The sequence below is a fragment of the Amblyomma americanum genome, chromosome 11 (genome assembly GCF_052857255.1).
Source record: "Amblyomma americanum isolate KBUSLIRL-KWMA chromosome 11, ASM5285725v1, whole genome shotgun sequence".
Taxonomy (NCBI): domain Eukaryota; kingdom Metazoa; phylum Arthropoda; class Arachnida; order Ixodida; family Ixodidae; genus Amblyomma; species Amblyomma americanum.
In genome coordinates, this window is record NC_135507.1 from 24,980,114 (window position 1) to 25,004,700 (window position 24,587).

Genomic DNA, 24,587 nt, shown 5'->3' on the forward strand with positions numbered 1-24,587 from the left:
CAGTTCGGCATGGGATACATGGTACGCCCAGCATAGTCGTCTCTCCATAGCCAGCTTCTGATGGCATGCCTATGCCGAGGAGAACTTAGCTGCGCCGGCTCACCGGGTTACATCATGAGCCAGTTCGGCATGGGATACATGGTACGCCCAGCATAGTCTTCTCTCCATAGCCAGCTTCGGATGGCATGCCTATGCCGAGGAGAACTTAGCTGCGCCGGCTCACCGGGTTACATCATGAGCCAGTTCGGCATGGGATACATGGTACGCCCAGCATAGTCGTCTCTCCATAGCCAGCTTCTGATGGCATGCCTATGCCGATCGCTTTTTTAGGCAGCGGCCAATTCCTGAGTGAAGTGGCTGGCAATGTATCATTTGTCTTCACTCGGAAGACGGCCCCAAGTTTTTGTTTAGTGGGCCGCGCATTATTTGATTGAATATATTGTCGCTAGTGTGTGTATTCAGCACATACTGATGTGACAGTAAGCTGTAATGGTACGAGACTTTGGACAAATTTCCCATATTTCAAAACATCGTGCATTTGCGATGGAGAATTGCTCTCAAAGAGCGAATACTCAAGACACTATAAAAGAAGCGACAATACTGCCTTCAAGAAGCGCTGCAAAACCGAATGGATGGTGCTCTCCCTCACGAGCCAAACCAGTTGCTGTCGCTCTCATAGTGTCATGCCCAGACAGTGAATAATCGCGCCATTATTAGCATCATCTTGAGAGTCCACGTTTACCCAAAATGGCATAACTGCGCGACGTCTCTGCTGTTCATATCCTGGCATGAAAGGTTTACCACCGACATAGCTTTCCATGTCACTGTTTGTTTTAATTTTTTTTCTGTGGCATAAAGTCCTCCCATCGCTAGCTCTGGCATAATTTTGTTAAGCACAGATAGACGAGACCTTATTGTTATAGACTGTAGCTTCCGAGTACATTTCGGCATGTAGATATTGTGACATCCATAACACGTCTATGATAATCAGCAATGACACTTCCGCGACACCTCTTTGATATTGATTGCAGCGTCCGAATACATTTCGGCGTTTAGATATTACGACATGCGCTAGACGTCTATAATAATCAGCAATGATGTTCTACTAGAGGACAAATTATTTGAGACTAATGTCCACGTAACCTTGTCCGGCTCTTAGCCACGGCCACCCTCCCCGAGAAAACTTCTCCAGTCTAAATTGTCCCCTTACTGTCTGCCATCTCCCACGAAGTCAGCCGTTTCTTCATTTTTATGTTATTTGCAAACTGACAGTTGCTCTTCGCATATTATAGTCTTATCCTAACAGGCCATCGGTTTTTACTGTTCACCGCATTACTTCTCACCCAAAACATCTTCTTTTCCATTCTTATTGTATTATTGTAAACTTCCCTCTCTTCTTTAGAGTCGGTTACAACTTAACGCTTCAGTTAAGCTCAACTCACATTCAGGGACCACCACATCGAATTCCTACGTGACAAAATAGTAGGCCGTTAGTGAACGCTTTCTTGTTACCTAGAAAAGAAGGTAATCATGAGAAGAAATTTAAGCTTAAGAATGTTGATGCCTCTAGCGCATTTGATGCACTCAAACATTAAACAACTGACTTTATTTACTGTTATTATTTTTCAGAGGAGTAATAAAGGACGCCGCGGATCATGACTCATTGCTACCAAGTGCTCTTTTTAAGTTGTATCCTAATATAGCACACACTGCGCTCTCTTATTGAAGCAGCAGGTACCGTTAAGATTTCCATAGCTCGCAGAGCTGTGCTTTTCCTAATGTTAAGATGTTTCGTTAGCCTCCATGTTTCGCCCTCACGAGTCAGTAGGGATAGGACATTAGAAGCATTAGATGACATTAGACGCATTGATAGTATTAGAAGCTGTTCATTCGCTTACGAGAAGTGACCTCCCTACGGGTCTGATGGCGTCACTTACGGCCTGACGACATCACTGTGACGCCACACCTCTTCTCCACGCGGCATGATGGCGTCATTGTAAGGTCACACCTCTTCAACCATCATCAAATTTTATGACACACAACGCCGCTTTTGTAGCGATAGCTACAATGTAGCATTTCGAGCCTACAGCGTGGCGGTGGCGGCGCAGCCACGGCGTGGCGTCGCCGCCACCGCCACGTGGTCACGCGGTTGGTCACGTGACCAGCCACGTGTTGCGGAGCAGCTGCTGCTGCCGGCGGCGAGGCGCGCCGGCGAAACCGAGCTGCCACAGCTGTGCGCATCCGCCCTGTTAAGTGGGACGAAGATGAAGAAGGAACGCCCAGCGAAACGGAGCGGCGAAAGACTGACTTTGCAATTCGACTGAGCAAGTTCCACTCGGCCATCTGTAGCTATCGCGGTACTCCAGGTTTAACCAGAGATAAACCACCGCCAATTTTTGCTGTTTTTCTCTTATTGGAGAGGGGGGGGGGGCTCCCATCGCTATCGCATTGAAACTAAATGGTTACTACACAACTGCTAATGTGGAAAATAGCGACAGCTTGATTGCGCCCAGAAATGTATCACTTCAATGAAGTTCAAAAACCGAAGAAATTATGTCGCCTAGATGACAATGTAATTATTCAGGTAGCGGCACAGTGGTTCAATAACTGTAACGGCGATGCTCTTGAGGACTTCTCAAGCTTACGACCTCGGCAGCTAGCTTGTGTGCAGCGTCATGGGGCGCAGGTTCTTGCCGGTGTTGCTCGTCAGTGCGACTGACGCGAAGTCTACACCACGAGTGCCGCACCGAGACTGGCTGGCTGCCCACGTCAGCACCCACTCTTTCTGCTGTGCGCTGCAGTGCCCCCTACAGCCGCCCCCACAGACCTCTTCCCAATAGCCAGCACCCTGGGCGCCGCCATATTGCTCACTGGACTGTTCTGAGTGCGTCTGGAGCTTTCAGGGTGGATACGATGGCGGAACAGGTTCGCAGGAGTACAGAACGGATGCCTTTAGAGATCTGGGTGTTCACGATGGAAATGTTCATCCCCCGTTCTGCACATGTCCACTCCGCTCATTCCCCTCTTTTCACCGGCTCTCCCTCTTTCCTGCTTCTGAGCTTTTTTCTCTGCGCTCTATCCGGTTTACGCCGCGGTCGCTTTTCGATGAGGACGACGACAGCTACGAAAGAGCGCTGGCCCGGAACACGTGGACGAGTGACCAGTCAGCTGCATAGAAGTAGCAGCTAGACAATCTCGCCGACTTAGTACCGTGTATCCTTTTTTTGTCTTCTTGTCTTCTGCTCTTCAAGTGCACCTGCACCGTTCCAGTTCCTGGTTGCGCCCGCGCACCCGTTGAACTAAAACTTTCTGCCCCCTCTACAGCTCTGGCTCCACAAGGGTCCAGGATATAAGTCCAGTGGTGTGGAGGCCGTGCTCCGCAAGCACCACTCGAGGGCCGAGAGGGTCGAGGACAAGCCAGGCATCGTCGTCTACCGGCTGACCGGAAGCTCCGACACGCTTTCCACGCTCATGCGGGACCTCTTCGCCGACCTGGAAAACTCCAAGGCGAGCCTGGGCGTGGCCAAAATGGGCGTCATAGTCACCACGCTGGAGGACATCCTCGAAGGGTGCGTCAGAGCCATTTATCCCGCCTTTTTTCAGCTCAAACTTCGAAGGCTAGCGGGCAGTTATTCTGAAACCATGAGACAGACGTTGCTAGAGATGCCGATGTTTAATTTTGTAAAAAACAGAAGCCACAAGTTCAAAATTAGTAGGGGTGAATTAAGAGATCATAAAATTACCATTCCTAGACCCATACCCATAGCAGGTTGTCGCGGCCATCTCGATCATGCTGTCCCAGGAAGAAGAGTGAAGAAAGTTGCAACGTTTGCAGTGCATTGACAAAACTAACGAAATAAGTTTACAGCGTATACTACAAAAATCTCATACTTGTTTCCCTACCGAAGGCGACTATATGTTGTGTCACGGATTGATGCACTCATCGGGTTCTTATTGACAACACGAATTGTGCAACTGCTGAGAAAATACTTGAAAGTGTGCTTGTACATCCTGTGAAGAGATGATGCTGTGAAATGTTCTATAATACCGCGGCCTCGGCTCCGAGCAGCGCTATTGGACACCGCTAGGCGAAGGGCCATTGGCCTCCAGTCAACGTGACTTGGCATCATGACGTCTCCAGTCACACGCGTCCTATTGTCTTCTCTTCTGCAGCATCCACAAACAACGCTCACTTCTGGTCACCAGACGCGTCCCCAGCAAGCGCCACAGCTTCTCTACGCTTACGATCAAAGAGGCCGTGTCTCGCTTGAAGATTGACATGAGCGCCCTGGAGGGCCGGGTGGAGCATGACGAGCCAGATCCAGGTGAGTGAAAATGGCCGAAGATTTTTGCACTCGTAATTGCAGGCATCATTAGCACGGCAAAACATTGGCCAAGCCATGATACAAACTTAAAGGGGCTGCGAAACACCGCTTGAACGGATGCCGGTTACACTTCAGATGGATTCTTTATGTCACACAGATGCTGACTCATAAAGAATTACGAGAATCGATGCATAGGAACAGGAGTTATTCAATGAAGAAATTTCAAAATACAAGCAAACAAAATTCTGCCCTCAACTCGATTTTCGCGCAGCTTCCCATTCCCATTTCACTCTCCCAATGACGACACTTAGTGCGACCAATCAAAAGAGCCTATCTGAGCACGTGGCGGAAGCTTTCACTCCATGGTTGCCTGCTCTCTAACTCGTTCATGCCAAGGCTGGCAGCGCCATTTGCATGGTTACAACAACCATGTAAACGCCCAGCTGACCCAGCGAAGCTTCATCGTCACGTCGACCGTGCAGAAGGGAACACTGATCAGTGACGTTCCCTTACTTTTGGATCCGAACTCGAGCACGAGATACTGCGACGGTGTGACAGCATGAGCAAGATAGGACACATTTAGCATAACGTGTATCGCTACTGCTTACCGCCAACCATCGCCCGTCGTTCCTAGCGCGCTGGTTGGTCACGGCGAGCAAGGAGCGCGCCGCGCTGTTGACGGGAACGTGGCGCCATCTGACGCCGCCGCCCGGTGATCCTCCACAAGCTGACGATGCAGTGTCTGCTATATGTCAAACGAACACATCCTTCCTTGGGACAGAAACGAACGCTTATAGAGTGCAATGGCTCAATCAAATCGATTCCCCAAAGCCGCTCTCAGATCAGAGAGTAGCCATAAGCGTTGAGTGCTAGGTCGTAGGATGTTTACATATAGGCGCAAAGTCCGATGAAAAAAGTAGCCAGAGCCTCTGGTGGTGTATATTTGTTTTACTTGCTTTACAGTGCTTTTATCTAGGGCAAAAAAGATGGACTTGTTAATGTGATATAAAACACAAAAACTTGACAAAACGTATCTCTAGTTATTAACACAATTTGCACTATATTCTTTCTTTGTCCAATCATCAAGCTCCCACTAAGTGATGTCATATCCGCTGCTAAAAACCACCACTGTATTGTGACACCGTCAGCGCCATGAATTTGTTTTTGCGACCTAATTAAAATATTAAAAAACCGCAGTATACACGGTACGACCGATGATCATAGCATCACTATAACTCATTCTGTGCAACCAACAGTCAAAACAATGCACTGAAAATGTTTCAGGGCCCCTTTAACGCGAAGCACCACCTCCAGATCCTCCTGCGCTTACCCCACTTTGCTTCGATATGTGGCCGTGTCGAACGCACGAGCGCCCCAAAGTGCCCGGGCGCACATTCGTGTGTTCACCCTAAGAGTAGATCACCCCGTTCATACATATATGCCCGAAATCGGCAAATTCGCCCAGTAGTACACTCTAAACACTAATACACCTCTATGGGTGTACAAAGGGAGTGAGCTGCCCTCTAGCGCACTCCTTTTTATGAAAGGGAGTGTTCTAGAGGACAGCTTGCTCTCTTTTTACTCCTTTCTGTTTAGAGTTTAGGAACAAAAATTGGACGGAGCTTTCCTCAGGATCTCCCGCAACGGCCAGCTCGAGTGGGCCACGTGACAAAGTTCCAGAGACCGCGTACTTGAGAAATCCGTGCTAGGACGTTACGTTGGTCTCGACGTCAGCGTCTTCCTCGTCTTGTACGTTGCTTGGCGACTGGCGCAGTGCTGGGCGGCGCCGGCACCGAGGACGCCCTGCGAGCTCTCCGCAACCGGACCGTCTTCGTGGAAGCCACGAGCAGGTCCAGGCTTCAGAGCCTGTTCCACAAGAGGGTCCTGCACTGGAAGCGCATGCCTGTTCAGCGCACCCTCCGCTGGCTGCTTCCCACGGCCCTTCTCCTTCTGGGCGGATACTGCGAGAGCTCCATACTCTCCGGCATCCCCAAGCACGACGAGACTCTCAGCTACGACGTCCATAATATAGCTGCCAGCGCCGTCGGATTCTGTGGCGCCAAGGGCGGACGCTTTCAGGTGAGATGACCATCCTGAAGCTCTTATTGACAACACAAAAAGCAGTCAGTGTGCAGTAGGGAAGCCTCACTCCACCATGAACCAACGTTTGGAGACGATGCCCCGCCTCCGTCATCGGGGGCATATTTTGCAGGATAAATTTACGGTCGAACAGCACTTTGATTTCTTCTTAGCTCTGTGTGAAAACGGTTCCACGTGTAGTGAGAGGTTTGTTGGTCACATCAATCTAGAATAATTTGCTGGGTTTCATCATTTTATTTATTGTAAAGGTATTGTATCGCATTATTGTAAAGGTCGCTGGAGCGCCGTCAAGCTGCCGATAGAGCAGCTTTTTCTTCAGCCACCTATTTTCGCTCTTCTGTACTCAGTGGAGAAAATAAACGACTTTTATTATTACTATTTGCTATATAAATGCCATAGAAGGAGCTTTTACAACGAGTTCGTGACCCATACGCCAAATGAGGCTAAATTATCATATAGATAAGAAATAGGAACATAATAAAATCAGCTAGTGCTATTAGTGTTTCGTGTTGAGTAATGATGACAGAGAAGCAAATGCAAATGTAGTGCAGTTGGCCTTCAGGAATACTGGGAAGATCTGACGACGCTCGTTTGCGCCGTTTTTAAGGTCACATTCATAATGCTTAAGTTTATTCCATCACGTGTAATCTCTCAATGCCTGCTTTTGTCACCTTACCGTTGTTTTTGTAGCACTTTTTTTTTACCATACATCTGCTGCTGCCTAGTAGAACGACTTCTGGGCTCTTTCATTTGATGATAATTGCAACACTTAGGCCGTAACATTAATTCTCCTGAAAATAAACACGTCAATTTAATTAAACTCCTGTCCTGTCTTGACAGCACGGCCTGTTTTCGATGACGTGCAGGGAAGGAAACCTTCTGCATGGGCATCGCTGCTGGACATGCATGCTTTCGATATGTATTGACCCATGGGGGTGGTTCCGCCACAGAAAAAGCCTTTCTTCTTCAGTAAATAGATTACGTAACTTTTTTGGATGGACCGTTATGGAATGTGTGCCATGTACCCTTGATGTTGGCTCGCAAAAGACTGGGGTCGCCGGATTACACTGAAGTAGCGCGTCTCGGAGGCCTGAGCGAGTTGCTGTCTAGTGCACAAAGAACAGTGCCGCCTCCAGTGCAACTACAGGCAATTCCCTTGCAAAAATTATTTTAGACAGTCTATAGACAGTGCATAGACTTCTGCATAAATGTCTATAGACTGTCTGTAGACAAATGCTGAAAAATAGTCTAAATGCATTTCAAATCTGATAGACAGTCTATAGACCATCTATAGATTTATGGTCATACACATTTAGTTTGGTTTGGTTTATTGGGTTTAACGTCCCAAAGCGACTCAGACTATGAGAGACGCCGTAGTGAAGGGCTCCGGAAATTTCGACCACCTGGGGTTCTTTAACGTGCACTGACATCGCACAGTACACGGGCCTCTAGTATTTCGCCTCCATCGAAATTCGACGGCCGCGGCCGGAATCGAACCCGCGTCTTTCGGGCCAGCAGCCGAGCGCCATAGCCACTCAGCCACCGCGGCAGATGCACTTTTAGTAGATATTTGTTTCTTGGTAGTCATAAACAACAATTAGACGAAAATAAATATCTATAAAAGACAATAAAGTCCAAAAGAAGTCTATAGACTGTCTACAGACCAATTTTAAATGGTTTGGTTTATGGTTTATACGAGTTTAACGTCCCAAAGCAAGTCAGGCTATGAGAGACGCCGTAGTGAAGGGCTCCGGAAATTTCGACCATCTGGGGTTCTTTTACGTGCACTGACATCGCACAGTACACGGGTGTCTAGAATTTCGCCTCCATCGAAATTCGACCGCCGCGGCCGAGATCAAACCCGCGTCTCTCGGATCAGCAGCCGAGCGTCATAACCACCGAGCCACCGCGGCGGCCAATTTTATAAGGAAAGGCGGCAAGGGTGCTCATATCGCAGTGCCTGTGTCGTCACAAAGACAGCATCCGATATTCTTCTTACTCTGTCCCTGCAGCAATTTATGACCCAACGCATGTGTCCGGTGCTGGAGGAGAGTGGCGTGCAATTGGAAACCATGAACCTGACCAACATCGCTCCGCAACTGCTGGCATTGGCGAACCACGACGTCTACAGCTACGTCTTTCGATTCCAGATAGGCGCAGTCTCGAGTGAATCCGCCTCCCGGTACGTAATACGTTTTTTCTTGGCCAACCCAACAGTTTTATGTACCGTGATAGATATCTTAATGATTCTTGTGTCAGCTAACAATGCAACACCATAAGTTCAGAGCTCGCATGCCGTAGACGTATACAGTATGATTCTCGTTTAAGAGAAACAGCTTGTACTGAAGAAAATACGCGTACATTTTTATATTAATTCATTTAAGATGCACGGATATGACTTGCTACGCGGACATGTATTGAATAAAGATTGATGTTCTGTACTTATTATCAAATCTTCGGTTCAATCAGGTTTGCGGTGCAGTTCCTGTGCTCCCTCGAAGTGTGAGCCTTACTGTAGGTACAAAAAGACTTGAAGCTGAGTATGGTGTATTGAAAACGCAGGATCACACTTTGGTTCAACGGACAGAACCCGCATTCGGCGCTGCTGGCCCTGAACCTGCTGCACACGGCACTGCTTCGCAACATGACCGGGCACAAGACGGCCGCCATTCGCTTCACGAATGCACCGGACGCCTTTCAGGTACGGTGCCATGAACGCAGTCTAAGATGAAAGCGAAAGGCATTCAGTGCCTGTAGCCCGTTACATTAGCCTCGTAGTGGCATACACCAGATATTACGAATTGCATACTTTGTTGGCGCTCGTGTTATGTAGAACCCGTCATGTTTTATGTGACATTTTTATGATTTTTACTCATTTGTAGCTACCATAAGCTTCTTCTTGGCCAACACAAGCAGATATAAGCATGCACACACTCTATTGTGCGTGATACGAAAATTGTACGAACTCTCACTACACCTGCGAAACTTTAGCGTCCACTGACATCGCAGAGGACACCAGCGCTTATATGTTTCACCTTCTTAAAAACGCGGCCGGGTTCGAAACCAGGTACTACGGCTGGGTAGTCCAGCGCCCTAACCACTGAGCCACCACGGTGGGGGCCGCTTGAGCCGAGGGTAGAACGTGCTACCAGTAAAGGTAAACCGAGGTAGGGTATCAAGAAAGAAAGGATTCGGTAAGGAACTTGAACAAGGTGCAGTAGGAAGGCCTCTGTCCGCTGACCTTCGACAAATAAACAAATGCCCGTGTTCACTAGTGCGGAGTGAATGTCCGTGTTAAAGCAGCAAGCCACTTCGCTTCCCGCGTCCGTATCAACATTCATATTTAGCTTCCCTCACCTTTGAGAGAGCATTTTCTAGATCGATTGCCTCACCTCCCCATCGTTCTCCCCCGCATCACACTGTACCTGCTCCTATTCGTCACAACCACCTTTGTCAACACCTCGAAGTCAGTGGCCTATATCACCATCATCATAATTATCATTATCAGCCTGTCTGCGCCCACTGTAGGACAAAGGCCTCTCCCATACCCCTCCAACTGACCCTGTAGTGTATCAGCTGCAGCCATCTTATCTCCGCAAACTTCTTATTCTCATCCGCTGACCTGCTCAACCACCCATCCGCTCTGCCAGTAATGACTGCACTTTCCGAGGCAAATACAAGTCTTCTTGTCGAAAAGTGTCAACGTGCTGAGGCTTTCATCCCGCCGCTTGTTCAAGATTCACTTGCTAAGAGCTCCAACTTCACTGCTCCCTAACTAATCTGCCTTTCTAGGTGGTCGTTTAAACACTGTTTTGAAGGAAGGTATGCAGGAGTAGCGTGGAAAGGGCAACTGCAAGGACGTACTAAGGACAGTCCCTAGTGCGTCCTTCTTGCAGCGGGCACCCTTAAGTCCCATCCCACCCGACGCCTGCATAACGCAGAGTGCGCTGCAGATGTTTGGGTCGTGATCCGCGGGCGTGTCGTGACCGTGGCACGCTGTGACGCAGGCCGAGGAGACCGTGGGCGTGCTGCTGAGCTTCTTCCGCGAGTTCGAGCTGGGCAGCCCGCGGCGCGACAGCGCGGGCTACGTGGTACACCTGGTGTTGGTGCGCGTGCTGTGCGCCGTGTTCGTGCCCACGGCGCTATGCTACCACGCGACGCACTTCGTGGGGGTCGTGCTGAGCGAGCGCGTCTCGGGCGCCAAGCACCAGCAGCTCTTGACGGGCATCGGCGGCGCCCTCTTCTGGCTGGGCCACCTACTCTTCGACGGCTGCCGCGGACTGGTGCACGCGTTCGCGTTCACCGCTGCCACGGCTGCCTTCCGGCCCTTCCTCGGCTGGAACTTCGTCTGTGAGCCACAACTTCGTTTTTACAGCGAGAGCTGTTATTTGCACTCTACGGCGAAATCGTGTCGTCGTCATCCGCGTCCTCCCCATCTCCCTCTCCTTCCTTCCTTCCTTCCTTCCTTCCTTCCTTCCTTCCTTCCTTCCTTCCTTCCTTCCTTCCTTCCTTCCTTCCTCCTCTCTATCTCACCCGTCTCGCTCGCTACGCCCTGTCATGCCAGACACCACCCTTATATGGATGGATAAGCGACCCTGTGTGACTACCCCACGCAACTGGACTGGTTACTGCACTGGCTATTCCAACTGACTCAGCTAGGCGCTCACTAGACTTTACCCATAGCGCTACTGCAAGTGCAACAACATGAACATGAAAAAAAAGCTCACACCTCTTTTCCACAGTAGACAACCACAGCGAATAGCATAGACATTTCGCACCACTCCTTCGCATTTCCTCATGGCTAAACGTCCAGTGAATGTACTTAGTGCGCTGTCACTTAGTCCCCAATCACCGATTTAGCCGACATTTGTCTGTAGCCTGCTTTACCAGAGGCAACATGCCCACCGGGCTGTGGGCAACCTGCCCAGGTGTCCCAGCTAAGTTTAGCCGGGGTTTAAAGATACTCTGAGGCACTCTAAGACTACGCGACCAAATGCATACTGCTGGCTATTGTATGGAGCATGTCACACTAATTTTTATATTATGCTTAATTGCGTAATAAGCCGATATTAATTAACGAATTTCGCAAGAAACGGATATAGGCGAAAAAGGTCAATGAGAAAGTTGTAGAACGGTCCGGTTAGGGCGCTCGACTACTGATCCGGAGTTCCCGGGTTCGAACCCGACCACGGCGGCTGCGTTTTTATGTAGGAAAAACGATAAGGCGCCCGTGTGCTGTGCGATGTCAGTGCACGTTAAAGATCCCCAGGTGGTCGAAATTATTCCGGAGCCCTCCACTACGGCACCTCTTCCTTCCTTTCTGCTTTCACTCCCTCCTTTATCCCTTCCCTTACGGCGCGGTTCAGGTGTCCAACGATATATGAGACAGATACTGCGCCATTTTCTTTCCCCAAAACCAATTATTATTATTATTAGAACGGCCAGCAAAAAGTACGTTTGAACAGTTTTTAACTCTCCAGCTATTACGTACCAGCTTTTTTTTTCGCTTCCCGCGAAATAGAAGAAATACCACGTGACATGTCGGCTTGCGCGCCGCGATTGCAGTGCTCTCAAACGTTCCACGTAGGAACTAACAGATCTTTTAGTCCGCTGTGTTGCCCCTTTAAAAGCCGACAGGGCAGCGACGCAGCAGCTGGCTGTGCGAGTTGCGAGCGGTATGCTTCCCTCGATGATAGCGACAAGCAGACGCCGTCCTTATCGCTAGCGCTCCCGTAATCGCACAGCCAGGGCGTGCGTCGCAGCCCTGTCACCTTTTAAGGGGCAACACACCGGGATAAATGACCAGTTTGCTTGTTGGGCGCAACGTTTGAGAGCGCTGCAATCGTGGCACGCAAGCGGGCATGTCACGCGGTATTTTTTTTTATTTCGTGGGCACCTGCAGAGGGCGAAAACAAGCCGATCCGTAATAGATGGAATGTTAGGCACTGTTCAGTGGGACGTTTCGAGGACAGATATACAACTTTCTTACTGGACTTTTTAGCCTATTTTCGCTGCTTGGGAAGTTGGTTAATTAATCTGGACTAATTATGCAGTTAGGGCCAATACAAAAATAGTGTGGGTTGCTCCATACACAGTAGCATGCAAGGGGTCGTGTTGTCCATAATGCCGCGGCATACTGTTAAACCCTGTCTAAAGTTAGCGGGGACACCCTGTATATGTAGAGGTCGCCATGTGTAATTTGCGTCTGGTTGCACCCGAGAATACGGTTACCGCTTACTGCACTCCAAACAGAAATGAGTAAAAAGGGAGTAAGCTTTCGAGCGCACTCACTTTTGAGCCAGTTCACGTCCTTGTCCACTCACAACGTCACCGACGACACCGGATTGTCTCCGGAACGAGAGGCGTGAATGATATGCATGCACAGAACGACTGCAATAAATATTGTGTCATAAACACTGTGCTTCATACAGCCTATGCTAACACACAGAATACACTTGATATAACACTTTAATCACGTAGCAACATAGTTAATCGCAAAGCATAAAGGCGATAAAGAATGCGAAGCAAAATTAAACATGCAAAACGTCGCAAAAAAAAAATGGCCACACAGTGCTATCGGACCTAATTCGCATTTTGCCTTACGACGCAAGTGGAAAGTAATTTTTTTAATTTTTTCTCTGTACTATTATGAAGAGTTGAAGAGAAAACATTCGACAGGGTTCCATCTCGTTGGGAAATGGATACAATTTAAGTTAGAAAGAACGGCAACCAAAGAAAAAATTAAAGCAAAAAAGCGCGAGGTTTGAGAACCTATTCGGTTCCTTCATCAGGTGTTACTGCGCGAGAGTTGCAGCTTGCCCTTTTAGGCCACTGTTTAGTCCTCCGCCGGGTCACTGAAATTAAGACTGTTGATGTAAGAGGGAAAAGAAGGAAGATAGGAGGGCTTCATCGACTTCACTTCCGCTCTTTCTTCGTTTCAGATGCCATATTTACCATCTTCCTGTTGTACACTTTCGTGGCCATCAGTTTAGCCTACCTGTTCTCGTTCTGGTTCGACAACGCGTCCAAGGCCTTCTACACGATCGCCGGCATGTACCTCGTTGGTGGTGAGTTCCTGTTCAGGTATCCTCGCGAAATGCGGCTGAGACACCCACAGACTCCCCGCCGCGGTGGCTCAGTGGTTAGCGTGCTCGGCTACTGATCCGGAGTTCCCGGGTTCGAACCCGACCGCGGCGGCCCCGTTTTTATGGAGGCAAAACGCTAAGGCGCCCGTGTGCTGTGCGATGTCAGTGCACGTTAAAGATCCCCAGGTGGTCGAAATTATTCCGGAGCCCTCCACTACGGCACCTCTCTCATCCTTTCTTCTTTCACTCCCTCCTTTATCCCTTCCCTTACGGCGCGGTTCAGGTGTCCAACGATATATGAGACAGATACTGAGTCATTTCCTTTCCCTGAAAACCTATTATTAATTTTATTATTATTATTATTATTATTATTATTATTATTATTATTATTATTATTATTATTATTATTATTATTATTATTATTATTATTATTATTATTATTATCCCCCACAGACTCGTCCCATTTGACACCCACAAAGAACGTCCCATTTTCAAAGTGTTCACGACGAAAACCCTATTGTCGCCGCTGGGGGCCTGCTACTTTCATCCTTGTAATTGAAACGCGCCACACACACACACACACACACACACACACACACACACACACACACACACACACACACACACACACACACACACACACACACACACACACACACACACACACACACACACACACACACACACACACACACACACACACTCAATCACACACACACACACACACACACACACACACACACACACACACACACACACACACACACGAGAGAGAGAGAGAAGAGAACCGGTGGTGCCGTATGTGCACAAGTTGGCCCACAATCTTAAAAATGTTGCGAGTAGGCACGGTGTTCTGCTCGCCTTCTCAGCCCCCCCCCCCCCCCTTGAAGCTCGGAAGCGTTTGCCCTCGAGTCGTTAAAAGAAAGCAAAAAGAAAAAGAAAGAGGCTGCGGAACCAAGCATGGGCGACCATGCACGAAATGTACCGAAGGGGTAGTTCATGAAATTCCCCTCTCGTGCGGTCGTTCCTATGTAGGACAAACCGGGCGCTGTGTCAACGAGCGAATCAGAGAACATGAACGAAACGTGGAACAAAATAAAGATGGCCCAAATTTACTTAAACATATTACTTCCTGCCCTTTACGCTCTTGTGAGCCATGTTTTTCAAAGGTGCGGATTCTGGCCAGGAGTAGCAATGCGAAAGCGAGAGAAATGATTGAAGCGTTCTATGTCAGCAAGAAAGGCAGTTAGTGCGTCAGCGAAACATCTATATCTTTGTATAAGCCCGAAAATAAGTTTTTTGAGCGATGCTTATCGTGTACGTCTTGATGTGTGAATATGTTCCTTGCGAAGGCGCTAGCTGACTGAATATGTATGTATGTATGCACGTATGTATGTATGTATGTATGTATGTATGTATGTATGTATGTATGTATGTATGTATGTATGTATGTATGTATGTATGTATGTATGTATGTATGTATGTATGTATGTATGTATGTATGTATGTATGTATGTATGTATGTATGTATGTATGTATGTATGTATGTATGTATGTATGTATGTATGTATGTATGTATGTATGTATGTATGTATGTATGTATGTATGTATGTATGTATGTATGTATGTATGTATGTATGTATGTATGTATGTGCGTGCGTGCGTGCGTGCGTGCGTACGCACGCACGCACGCACGCACGCACGCACGCACGCACGTACGTACGTACGTACGTACGTATGTATGTATGTATGTATGTATGTATGTATGTATGTATGTATGTATGTATGTACGTATGTACGTACGTACGTATGTATGTATGTATGTGTGTGTGTGTGTGTGTGTGTGTGTGTATGTATGTATGTATGTATGTATGTATGTATGCATGTATGTATGTATGTATGTATGTGGTTTCTGCAAATTAACCAGTTGTGAGTGGCGCTCTGTCCCGTTTGTGTGTGTGTGGTTTTGGCGCCTTTTAATTACAACGACCAATTAGTGACTAGCCAACAAGAAGTTCTCTTAAGTTATACTTTAATCCGGATGAAAACACGTGGGAAGGTGGGTATGCCGCAATCGCGTCTAGGGCAGTTGGTAGAAGAGCGGTATGCACCGGTCCCACCGAAGCCAGTTCCTTCCAGTATTGGTTGTGCTGAGGGCTAATGAACTGATAACCATTTGGCCATTAGAATATGCAGGGCGATTTCTAGAGCGCTATCACTGAAACTCCCCAATTCCAGATATCGACGGAGTTTGTCCGAAGCCTCTGGAATGTGGCTGACCTGCCACCTACCCACATTGACAGGTGACTGATATAAGTCGGTGCAATCTGGGAAGGTGGATTGTACAGCAAGGCGCAAATGTGTACGTGACAGAGCAGAATATTTAGATGATTAATTAAATAAATTAACTAATCAACTTTTATTTTTGACTTGATGCGGCAAGATTATATTGCGATATTGAAGGCCGTCAACAACAATGGTCAGCCTAGCTCTAAATTTTTTAAATCGGCAATGTGGTTCCAAATATCGAACCTCAAAAACACTTTTGAAAGCCCGCTGAGTTGGCTTTTCCGCATTGCATATTTATAAAATAGCATCGCTAGCATGTCTCATGCATCAAATACAAACGCCGTCTGTGTATCATATGATGTAGAAGAAGTTGACTTGATTTCTGCGCCGATACCACGCGCAGCAATACCATTTTGTAAGTATGCAATGCGGAAAAGCCAGCTGTGAAATCCTTATTTTTCGCGTTTGATTATTAAAATGGCATTTACGATTATAAAAGTTTGAAAGCTGGACTCCCCTTCGTTGTCGACGGCCTTCTAAATCTTAATATAACCTCGCCTCTTGCAATTAAAAGTAAAGAACTTGATTCGTCGGTTTCAGTCAATCATAATTATTGACCTCTACCACATACACAATGTCCTTCTTGTACGATCCACCTGCACATACCTCACCGACGTATCTGTCGTAGATTTTAAAATAACAATCTGTGAACGATAAAAAAATCACCGGTTACATCATAAAGCGCCACTGATTTGCGCCACTGAGGCAGTGGCGCAAATCAGACCGTTGAACTCAAGCCTGTCACAGATTCTATTTTTTTTTCCACTGCGGATGATGAACTTGTCCTGTTTTATAGGTGGGGCTCTGTGCTGGTGCTTCCCTTCATATAGTCGGGTACAACTCAAGAACGTAGAGGCTTTTCCCTGTCAAAGGACCCCTTTCCAGCCAGTGGCGTCGGCCGATTCTCATGACCTTGCTTGTTTGACAAAGCATGGAGTGGTAGATGAAAGGGGATAATCCCTTCCTTCTATGGTCGGGGACAGACCCCTCTCTACATTGTGGCACCACTCTCTGCATTGTCACGCTATCACGGCTACGAGAATCGGCCGACGCCATTGGCTGGAAGGCGGTCCTTTGTCACGAAAAAACAGCTGCGTTCTTGAGTTGTATCCGACTATAGAGGGCGTAGCGACTTTTTCTCTAATTCACCACTTGGGCTGCGCAGGAGTGCTGGGTTCCCTGTTTTCCACCGCCACGGACCTGTTTGTGTTCTCGCCTAGCGAACGCCCAGGGCTTCGGAGCCTCATGTCGTTGCCCTTCCGCTGGGTGCCCACCTACCTCGCCAACAGGGGCATCGTGAGTGCTTGGCTTCTCTTTTGTCGCTGTCTGTTGGACAATCAGTGCTGAAAAACTAACAAGATAAATGCAAGGTCTGCAGAAATCTATTGTCATCGATTGGCCACACAAGCCCGGGTAAATTTTTCGATATCATGTTCTTTTAGAGCAAAAGCTCTACTACTCGACGTACAACTCAGAGTTTTGCCTGGCTTTCCGCGTTTGACCTTGAAGCCCGACCAAGGTCAAACCAAGCACCGACCCCCCAAGACTAACAGTGTATGACTATGTGTCTTGCTGTGCATAGCCATTATATGCCTGTATGGTATGGTCATAGCTAGTGCCCAGCAACCACGTGACCGATGACCAGTGGTCCCTTGACCTTTGACCTTGACCTTAAGAGCTGAGGTTCGCATCGGCTGATGTGTCGTTGTGCGATGACGTAGCAATGACGTCGCACCATTCTTCGCTATAAATACCACCGGTTTTGCTTTCTCTCGTCTGCTAGGCTCAGCCGGGTTGGGTTGCAGCCAATTCTTTCTTCACCTTTCACTTCTTCACCTTGGTGTTCATGCTCTTCCCGGCTCACCTGAATCGCACTGAAAACCTGTCCACCCACTTACGCGTCTATGCGCGTTATGAACTCGACACGAGGTTGAGTGCGCAATGCATGTTATTAAGACACAGCTGGGCTTTATTTATATACGTGTCACTTGTGCAGTAATAATAATAATAATTATTATAATAATAATAATTGGTTTTGGGGGAAAGGAAATGGCGCAGTATCTGTCTCATGCATATATCGTTGGACACCTGAACCGCGCCGTAAGGGAAGGGATAAAGGAGGGAGTGAAAGAAGAAAGGATGAGAGAGGTGCCGTAGTGGAGAGCTCCGGAATAATTTCGACCAGCTGGGGATCTTTAGCGTGCGCCGACATCGCACAGCCAACGGCCGCCTTAGCGTTTTGCCTCCATAAAAACGCAGCAGCCGTAGTCGGGTTCGAACCCGGGAACTCCGGATCAGTAGCCGAGCGCTCTAACCACTGAGCCACCGCGCCGGGTGCAGTACTAACGCAAAAGTGGATTGTGAAATGCATTTTCAGCATATAAATATCGGCGTCAGGGGCAACGTGCTTACCACGTTGGTCCGCAAACCCGAATAATTTTCGCAAAGTATTTGCTGACATTAACAAAATGTGAGCAGGTCTTTTTCCGATAAAGCCTGCTGACACAGAAGTGCAATGCGTAGCCATCTTGGGGCAAGTTTGTCGAAAAGATTAAATGCTGCATAAGTCGCGAAACTAAACGAAAGCCAATGTAAACGTTGCCTCCCTCTCCCTCTTTTTTTATATACCTTTGCCTCCTTTTATTCATTCTTAAATCGCTCCTTTGACATGTACGGTCCAAGGGACACACACAATAACCCCTACAGTCATAGAACCTTTAATAATTGCTTATAGTTCTTGGAACGACGCGAATAGAGCGTTATAGAGGCGTTTGGGAGCGATTGGGGGCACCTTACGACCAGGGTCTCTCCATGTGACAATGATTACGGCGAAAAACTCAACAGCCGGCGGGTTTCTACAAGCTAGGAAAGTACGAGGCAGAGCCCAAGTAGGCATCAACATCAGCCTGACTACACCCACTGCAGGGCAAAGACCTCTCCATGTCTCTCCAATTAACTCTGTCCTTTGCCAGCTGCATCCATCCTTTGCCTGCAAACTTCTTAATCTCGTCCGTCCACCTAACCTTCTGCCGCCCCCTGCTACGCTTGCGTTCTCTCTGAATCCACTCCGTTACCCTTAAGGACCAGCGGTTATCTTCGCACTACATGCCTTTCCCAAGCCGATTAATAACATTGAACTTTTTTTTAGAATGAGAGTATTTGCATAAATGTCTGGTTTAAAACAGATTGTGTACTTGTCAAAACGGTTGGTTGTTAAGCAGTTTTTTTTCACCAACCAGAACCAGTGAAAACCGACCAAAAACACGAAGGTCGCAAAGTTGACAAGGGAGGGGAAAGCTTCAGAGTGTTTGCCGACGTTTCGACAAGAGGACTGGTCTTCGTCTAGGTGCGGTGGTTATCTGGGCCATTCCGGGGAAATGTCTGAATTTAGCAATACCAATGTACCATTACGGTAATTACCATTTTCTCATCTTTTAGGCGTAACACCATTAAGTACTTCAACCAGGAATCGGAGGCTCTTTTCAGATCTAGTTTTTCAAAGCGACGCTGGCATTGAGACATGTACCATTGCCAGAACAAACCAATGGGTGGCCCAGAATCCGCACGCAGACGCGGGAAGTGCGATGTTGACGCCACAAATGCATTTCTGCATTAAGAAACAATCTCCTAACCTCGGCTGAACATGTTTCCTTCTTGTATTGCAGTGCATTTTGCTGTTGATGTTTCGTTCTGTTTTGATACGTCAGTGCTTCTTTAGTTCTAGTGGTAGCTTAGATTTACTTCTACATTTGTACTTGACGCATATTATATTGCCACGTTCTTAAACCCTTGCCCTGTGTAACGCCTTGACGCTGCACAGAAACAAATAAATCCACTTCTTGTGTATAGCTGGCCAGCCGTTCGCTCGCTAAAGTGGTCTGCCCAAACTTCGGCTGTTATTACGCAACGCGGCAACTTAAGGCGATCAAAGTCACATGCTCACGCAAAGAATTTGTTTGCTTGTGAGATATAATTAGGTGACGATTTCTATTGGCATGGTGGACTTCCAACAGTCGACTTCGAACTGTTCCAATATTCCGCGTGCTTGCATTCATCAGTAAACAGTTGGAAGTCTGCGCTAATCTATATTTGATGCCTTAGCCATTTATAACAAACAGTCCTATTGCATCAGTCTGCGGTCAATAAGACCGTTGAAAATTACTGCAGAATATCTATGCAAACAAGATTTTACTTACTATGTGAATACTTAACCTTTTTTCATTATTTCGTTGTGTGCGAAGGGGAAAATGAGGAATAGAGACACTGTCTTGCGACTTGAATGGACTAAAACTCCGGTCCTTACATCGAAGATCAAACCCGTCCCAAATAACAACACCAGACAGAGAGCTGCTATATACCTTAACTACACAGTGCTCTGTCTGGCGTCGTACTTCATGCGATGTTTTCGCCTTCACTGCACAATTCATGCTCTGAATCTGCACGCATCATGCAACACTGGTAGTCGCTTTGGCTTCCCTGCATACCCTTCGCTCACAAGCGTCGCTTTGTTGGCACTGCATTTTGTTTTCTTGTTTGTGCGTACTACACATTTATAAGTAAGTTGTGTTCATGATAAGTTTTCTCTATTATAATACCAGTTTAATTAACGCGAAACATTAGCTGGCTCACCGACACGAAAACCTGGTTTCGCCCAAAAAGTGGCGGTCTTACAAAGCTCGCCTATCGACGAAACGGCGTGACATTTTCAAAGATGGGAAAATACGAAATGTTAACCAGTATTGCACAATCGAATAGAATTGAAACATAACTGAAATGGAATTGGAAAAATATGAGTATGGAATTGCAGTAAAATTAAAAGAGAATGGAATAAAAACGGAATAGCACTTCTATGGAACTGAAATACTCTTCGAATGGAATTGAAAAAAAAAAAAAATCGGCAGTGGCTTAATTTGGGTAGTCCTGGAATTCAACGGAAATCAAGCACGCTTGCTAAGCGTCTGAGGCTCGTCCATGGCAGCTCCGCTACACGTTCACGACAGCCGTTCTATATACTATACCCACACGACCACGTGGCTATGAGGTAGTGTCACATGGTCTTACGACAGCCCCATCGGATGTCATCACGTGGCTTCAAACCGCCCCATCGGATGTTCTTAAGGTCAAAGGTGGACCGAAAGGTCCCCCAGTGTCAACGATCAAAGGTCAACTAAAGGTCATCGGTCAAGGTCAGGCGTCAAGGGTTCGACACTACAGCTGTACCCCATATGGTCATACACGGCTATCCTTGGTTGGGCCGAAGGTCGTTCAAGGTCGCTGTGCTGCCTGCCCTAAGACTGCTTTACTTAATAACGTGGAAGTTCCTCAAGAGCCGGTAATTTTTTTGTGTTCTTACGCCTTTCTCGCGGCCACTTTTACTGCATTGCAGACCAAGCTGATCCTACTTCGTAAGGAGCACCTGATCTGTTCGGAAGACGGTCTCTCGCTGAAGCTGTACTGTCGCGAAGACTTCGTGCCTTTCACGCAGAGGCTGGAGGAATGTTGCCCGCCGCTCAAGGACGCCCGTACGTAATGTGTTCGCATACGTGGGTCACATGTGGACGCTGTGCGGTTGCAGCTTCTGTGACGTCACAGTCTGAGATTGCCAAGCGCCACCAGATTAACCGTAATAGCGGGAGGCCTTCAAGCAACGAAAGCGTGTAAAGTCAGCCATGAGTTTTGGAGACCATGCGTAAAAAGAAATGTTCCAGTGGGTTGTTGCGCTGGACGAAGTGCGCTTTCTTTATGCCGCTACAGAAAAAACAAAACAAAAATATGCGGGAGGTGTGCCCTTGACTGCGTAACTAGTGTATCTGCTATAAAAAAACGTAAAGATGTTTTGAACGAATGAAAGGCGGAATAACGGCATCGCATATCAGTGGACACATCAACCCGCTTCATGAGGGAAGCACGGTAGGTGGGATTGAAAGGAGGAGGAAAGATCCACCATAGTACAAGGACCGCGGATTTATTTCGGCCATCTGAACGTTTTTTTACGTGCACTGACATCGTATAGAACAGGGAGTCTGCATGTTTTCCTATAAAATGCTGCTTCCGCAGTCTGGATTTTATCCCGCGTATTTATGCTAAATAGTCGAAAGCCATCACAGGCTCACCTTGTCCGGTCAACGTATGGAACACAAAAGGCATCATGACGATTTTTAATTTAATCCTATTTACATCAAAGGAATTCAAACCAAATCAACTTGATTCACTTCAGTCAATTTGCTTTAATCCTACGTGGTTGAACTGCCTGGTTCATTTCGAATAGTCTTCAAAAGGGGAAGTCAGACATCAATAGTCCAGACTTTGCGACCGACGTGGGTTCCTGACGCTACTGAACTGTAACCTCCGCTTAGCCCTGATTTTGTACAGCCTAACGCAGCGAATAACAGTTGATTCTCACCGCAGGTTCCGCCGACCGGCTGCAACCCTTTAGCATCGGGCTGAACACGGGCCTCTACGAAATCCTTTCCCTCCTCCTGGAGGGTGGATTTTGCTTCGCCTTGGTCAACTTCCTCGACTCTGATCTTCTGCAGCGCTTCTGGTCGTATTTTAGCGCCCGCGAGCCAGCCGGCTCGAGCAAAGCGTTCCTGGAGACTGCGGAGGATGAAGTGGCGAAGGAGAGGCAGCAAGTAGAGGACATCTACAAGATGCACGACTTCGAACAGCGCGCGCTGCTAGTGAGGGGTCTGAGCAAGACGTACGGCTTTATCCGACCCCGCTGCGGAATCGACAACGTCAGCTTCTGTGTGCGTCAGGGAGAGTGTCTCGGCGTCGTGGGCGTCCTGGGCACCGGCAAGACTACGCTCGTCAGTGTTCTCGGCGGCGAGCTGTTCCCGACATCCGGGGACGCCTACATGGGCCTCATGTCCCTCACCCTCCACTACCGACAGTGGCTGCGCAACGTCGGCTACGTTCCGCACGCCGGCGGCTTCCTGGAGACGCTCACGGGCCGAGAGATGATCTGCCTGCTCGCCGCGCTCCGCGGAGTCCAGGACGTGCCCCGCGTCACGAGGTGTCTTCTGCGCATCGTGGACCTCGTCGAGCCGGATGCGGCCATCGCGTCCTACGGCGTGGGCGCCAGGTTTCAGCTGTCCCTGGCCCTGGCGCTGATGGTCTTCCCCAGGCTGTACCTCCTGGACCTTCCGGACCTGGACTCGCAGACGCGCGCTCTGGTGCGGCGGGTGCTGGAATGCCTGAGGCAGTACAGCACCGTGGTGCTGACGTGCGAGCATCTGCACCTGTACGAGAGCGTTTGCGACCGGATCGCCATCCTCGCTGCCGGTCGCATAGAGTGCATCGGCTCGGTGAAGGAACTGAGCGACAAGTACTGCCACGGCACCACAATCACCATCTACACGTTCCCCGACCGCAAGTATGACCTGCAGCACCAGCGACTTATTGTGACGGAAACGATGGACCACTTCCCGACGTGCGCGCTGGTGCGCTGTTACGAGGGTATTCTGGAGTTTCGCATTTCCGAGCCGCCGACCAGCCTGTGCGAAACGTTCGACCGCCTGCTGTTCCTGAAGCGGCAGCACAAGTTTCACTTTTTTTACGTCAGCGACACTACGTTGGACCAGATATTCGCCAGCCTCGGCCGCAAGCACGTCGGTCTTAAAGCTCGCGACTAAGAGGACTGCGTAGCTTAGCGGCCAGCTTCCTAGTTAAATTTACGAATCACGTGATAGAGAAGTGCGTTTGTGTTTGTGTGGGGAGGGGGGCGGGGGGGAGTTGGATGGGTATTTGTTAACCAGCCAGATTAGTGCTTGTTAACAGCAAACGCAATCCCCACCTCGCCGGATGCGTTTGATGATTAGACTCATTGGGTCCGTTTGTTGGCTTCCGCAACAACTGAACACCTCTTTGAAAGGGAAACTGTCCGCGAAGAGCACGCTGTCGCTTGGCAGCTGAGGTTCCTGCCTCTTGTTTATTTATTTGTTTATTTATTTATTTATCTGTTCACTTATTGATTTATTTGTTTGTTTATTTGTTCATTTGTTTGTTACGATACTCTCAAGGCCCAGAGGGTGTTATAGAGGGTGTCGGTGTACAAGGCAGAAAAAAAAGCCTCTACTTTCTAGGTGACGACAGGAAAGATGCAATTCATATTGAAGATTTTGACCCATGATGTGCTTGACGATGGCCGTGTCTAAGGGTGACCTGTCCTAAATGCGGGCGACAGAGGGTGGACGACGGTTCCACACTGTGCTGGTGGTCTTCGGTAAAAAGGAATTAAAAAACGCATTTGGTTTGCAGAACCGAAGAACTAAACACGGGGTTAAAAAGTCTGCTGCGTTTATTGTGCCGCAATTTATCAAATCTACAGTTTGTGGGAGAGCAATAATGCGTATCTTCAGGCGTATCTGCGGTCTTTTTTTTCATCCATTCAACTAGAGATAAATCATAGCGCGCGGGAGGCTCTGCACGTAGGTGGCCGGTTTCGTTAAGTGTTCGACGGATGTGAACAAAGTGTGCAGCTGCCTACGTCTGGCCCTCTCGCGGTGTCGCAACTGTGGAGATCGTGAACGTGGTCGTCGCGCTCTTGTCAAGGCCTGCGTAAAATGGGATAACGGATGGTCCTTATCTCTTGCGGAGACTATAGGCAATCGATTAACGACACCCGCTTAGCATGCCGGTCGTGGGCGCGGAGTGATAAAGTGACTCTTTGCAGGAAGCGCGGTTTTTATTAGTCCGAGTGCTTTGAAGGCTGCTGGTAAAGAAAAGT

At 48.2% G+C, this 24,587-nt stretch overlaps 1 protein-coding gene across 1 annotated transcript; it reads left to right on the top strand.

The window, feature by feature from the left end:
- Window positions 1-2,675: 2,675 nt before the first annotated feature.
- Window positions 2,676-23,493, top strand: LOC144109524 (phospholipid-transporting ATPase ABCA3-like). Its single transcript, XM_077642348.1, has 11 exons — window positions 2,676-2,768; window positions 3,325-3,569; window positions 4,174-4,325; window positions 6,100-6,404; window positions 8,438-8,607; window positions 8,988-9,126; window positions 10,433-10,775; window positions 13,367-13,492; window positions 17,025-17,155; window positions 21,246-21,381; window positions 22,268-23,493. Exons 1-11 carry the CDS (start codon window positions 2,676-2,678, stop codon window positions 23,491-23,493), a joined length of 3,066 nt encoding a protein of 1,021 aa, XP_077498474.1.
- Window positions 23,494-24,587: the final 1,094 nt, after the last annotated feature.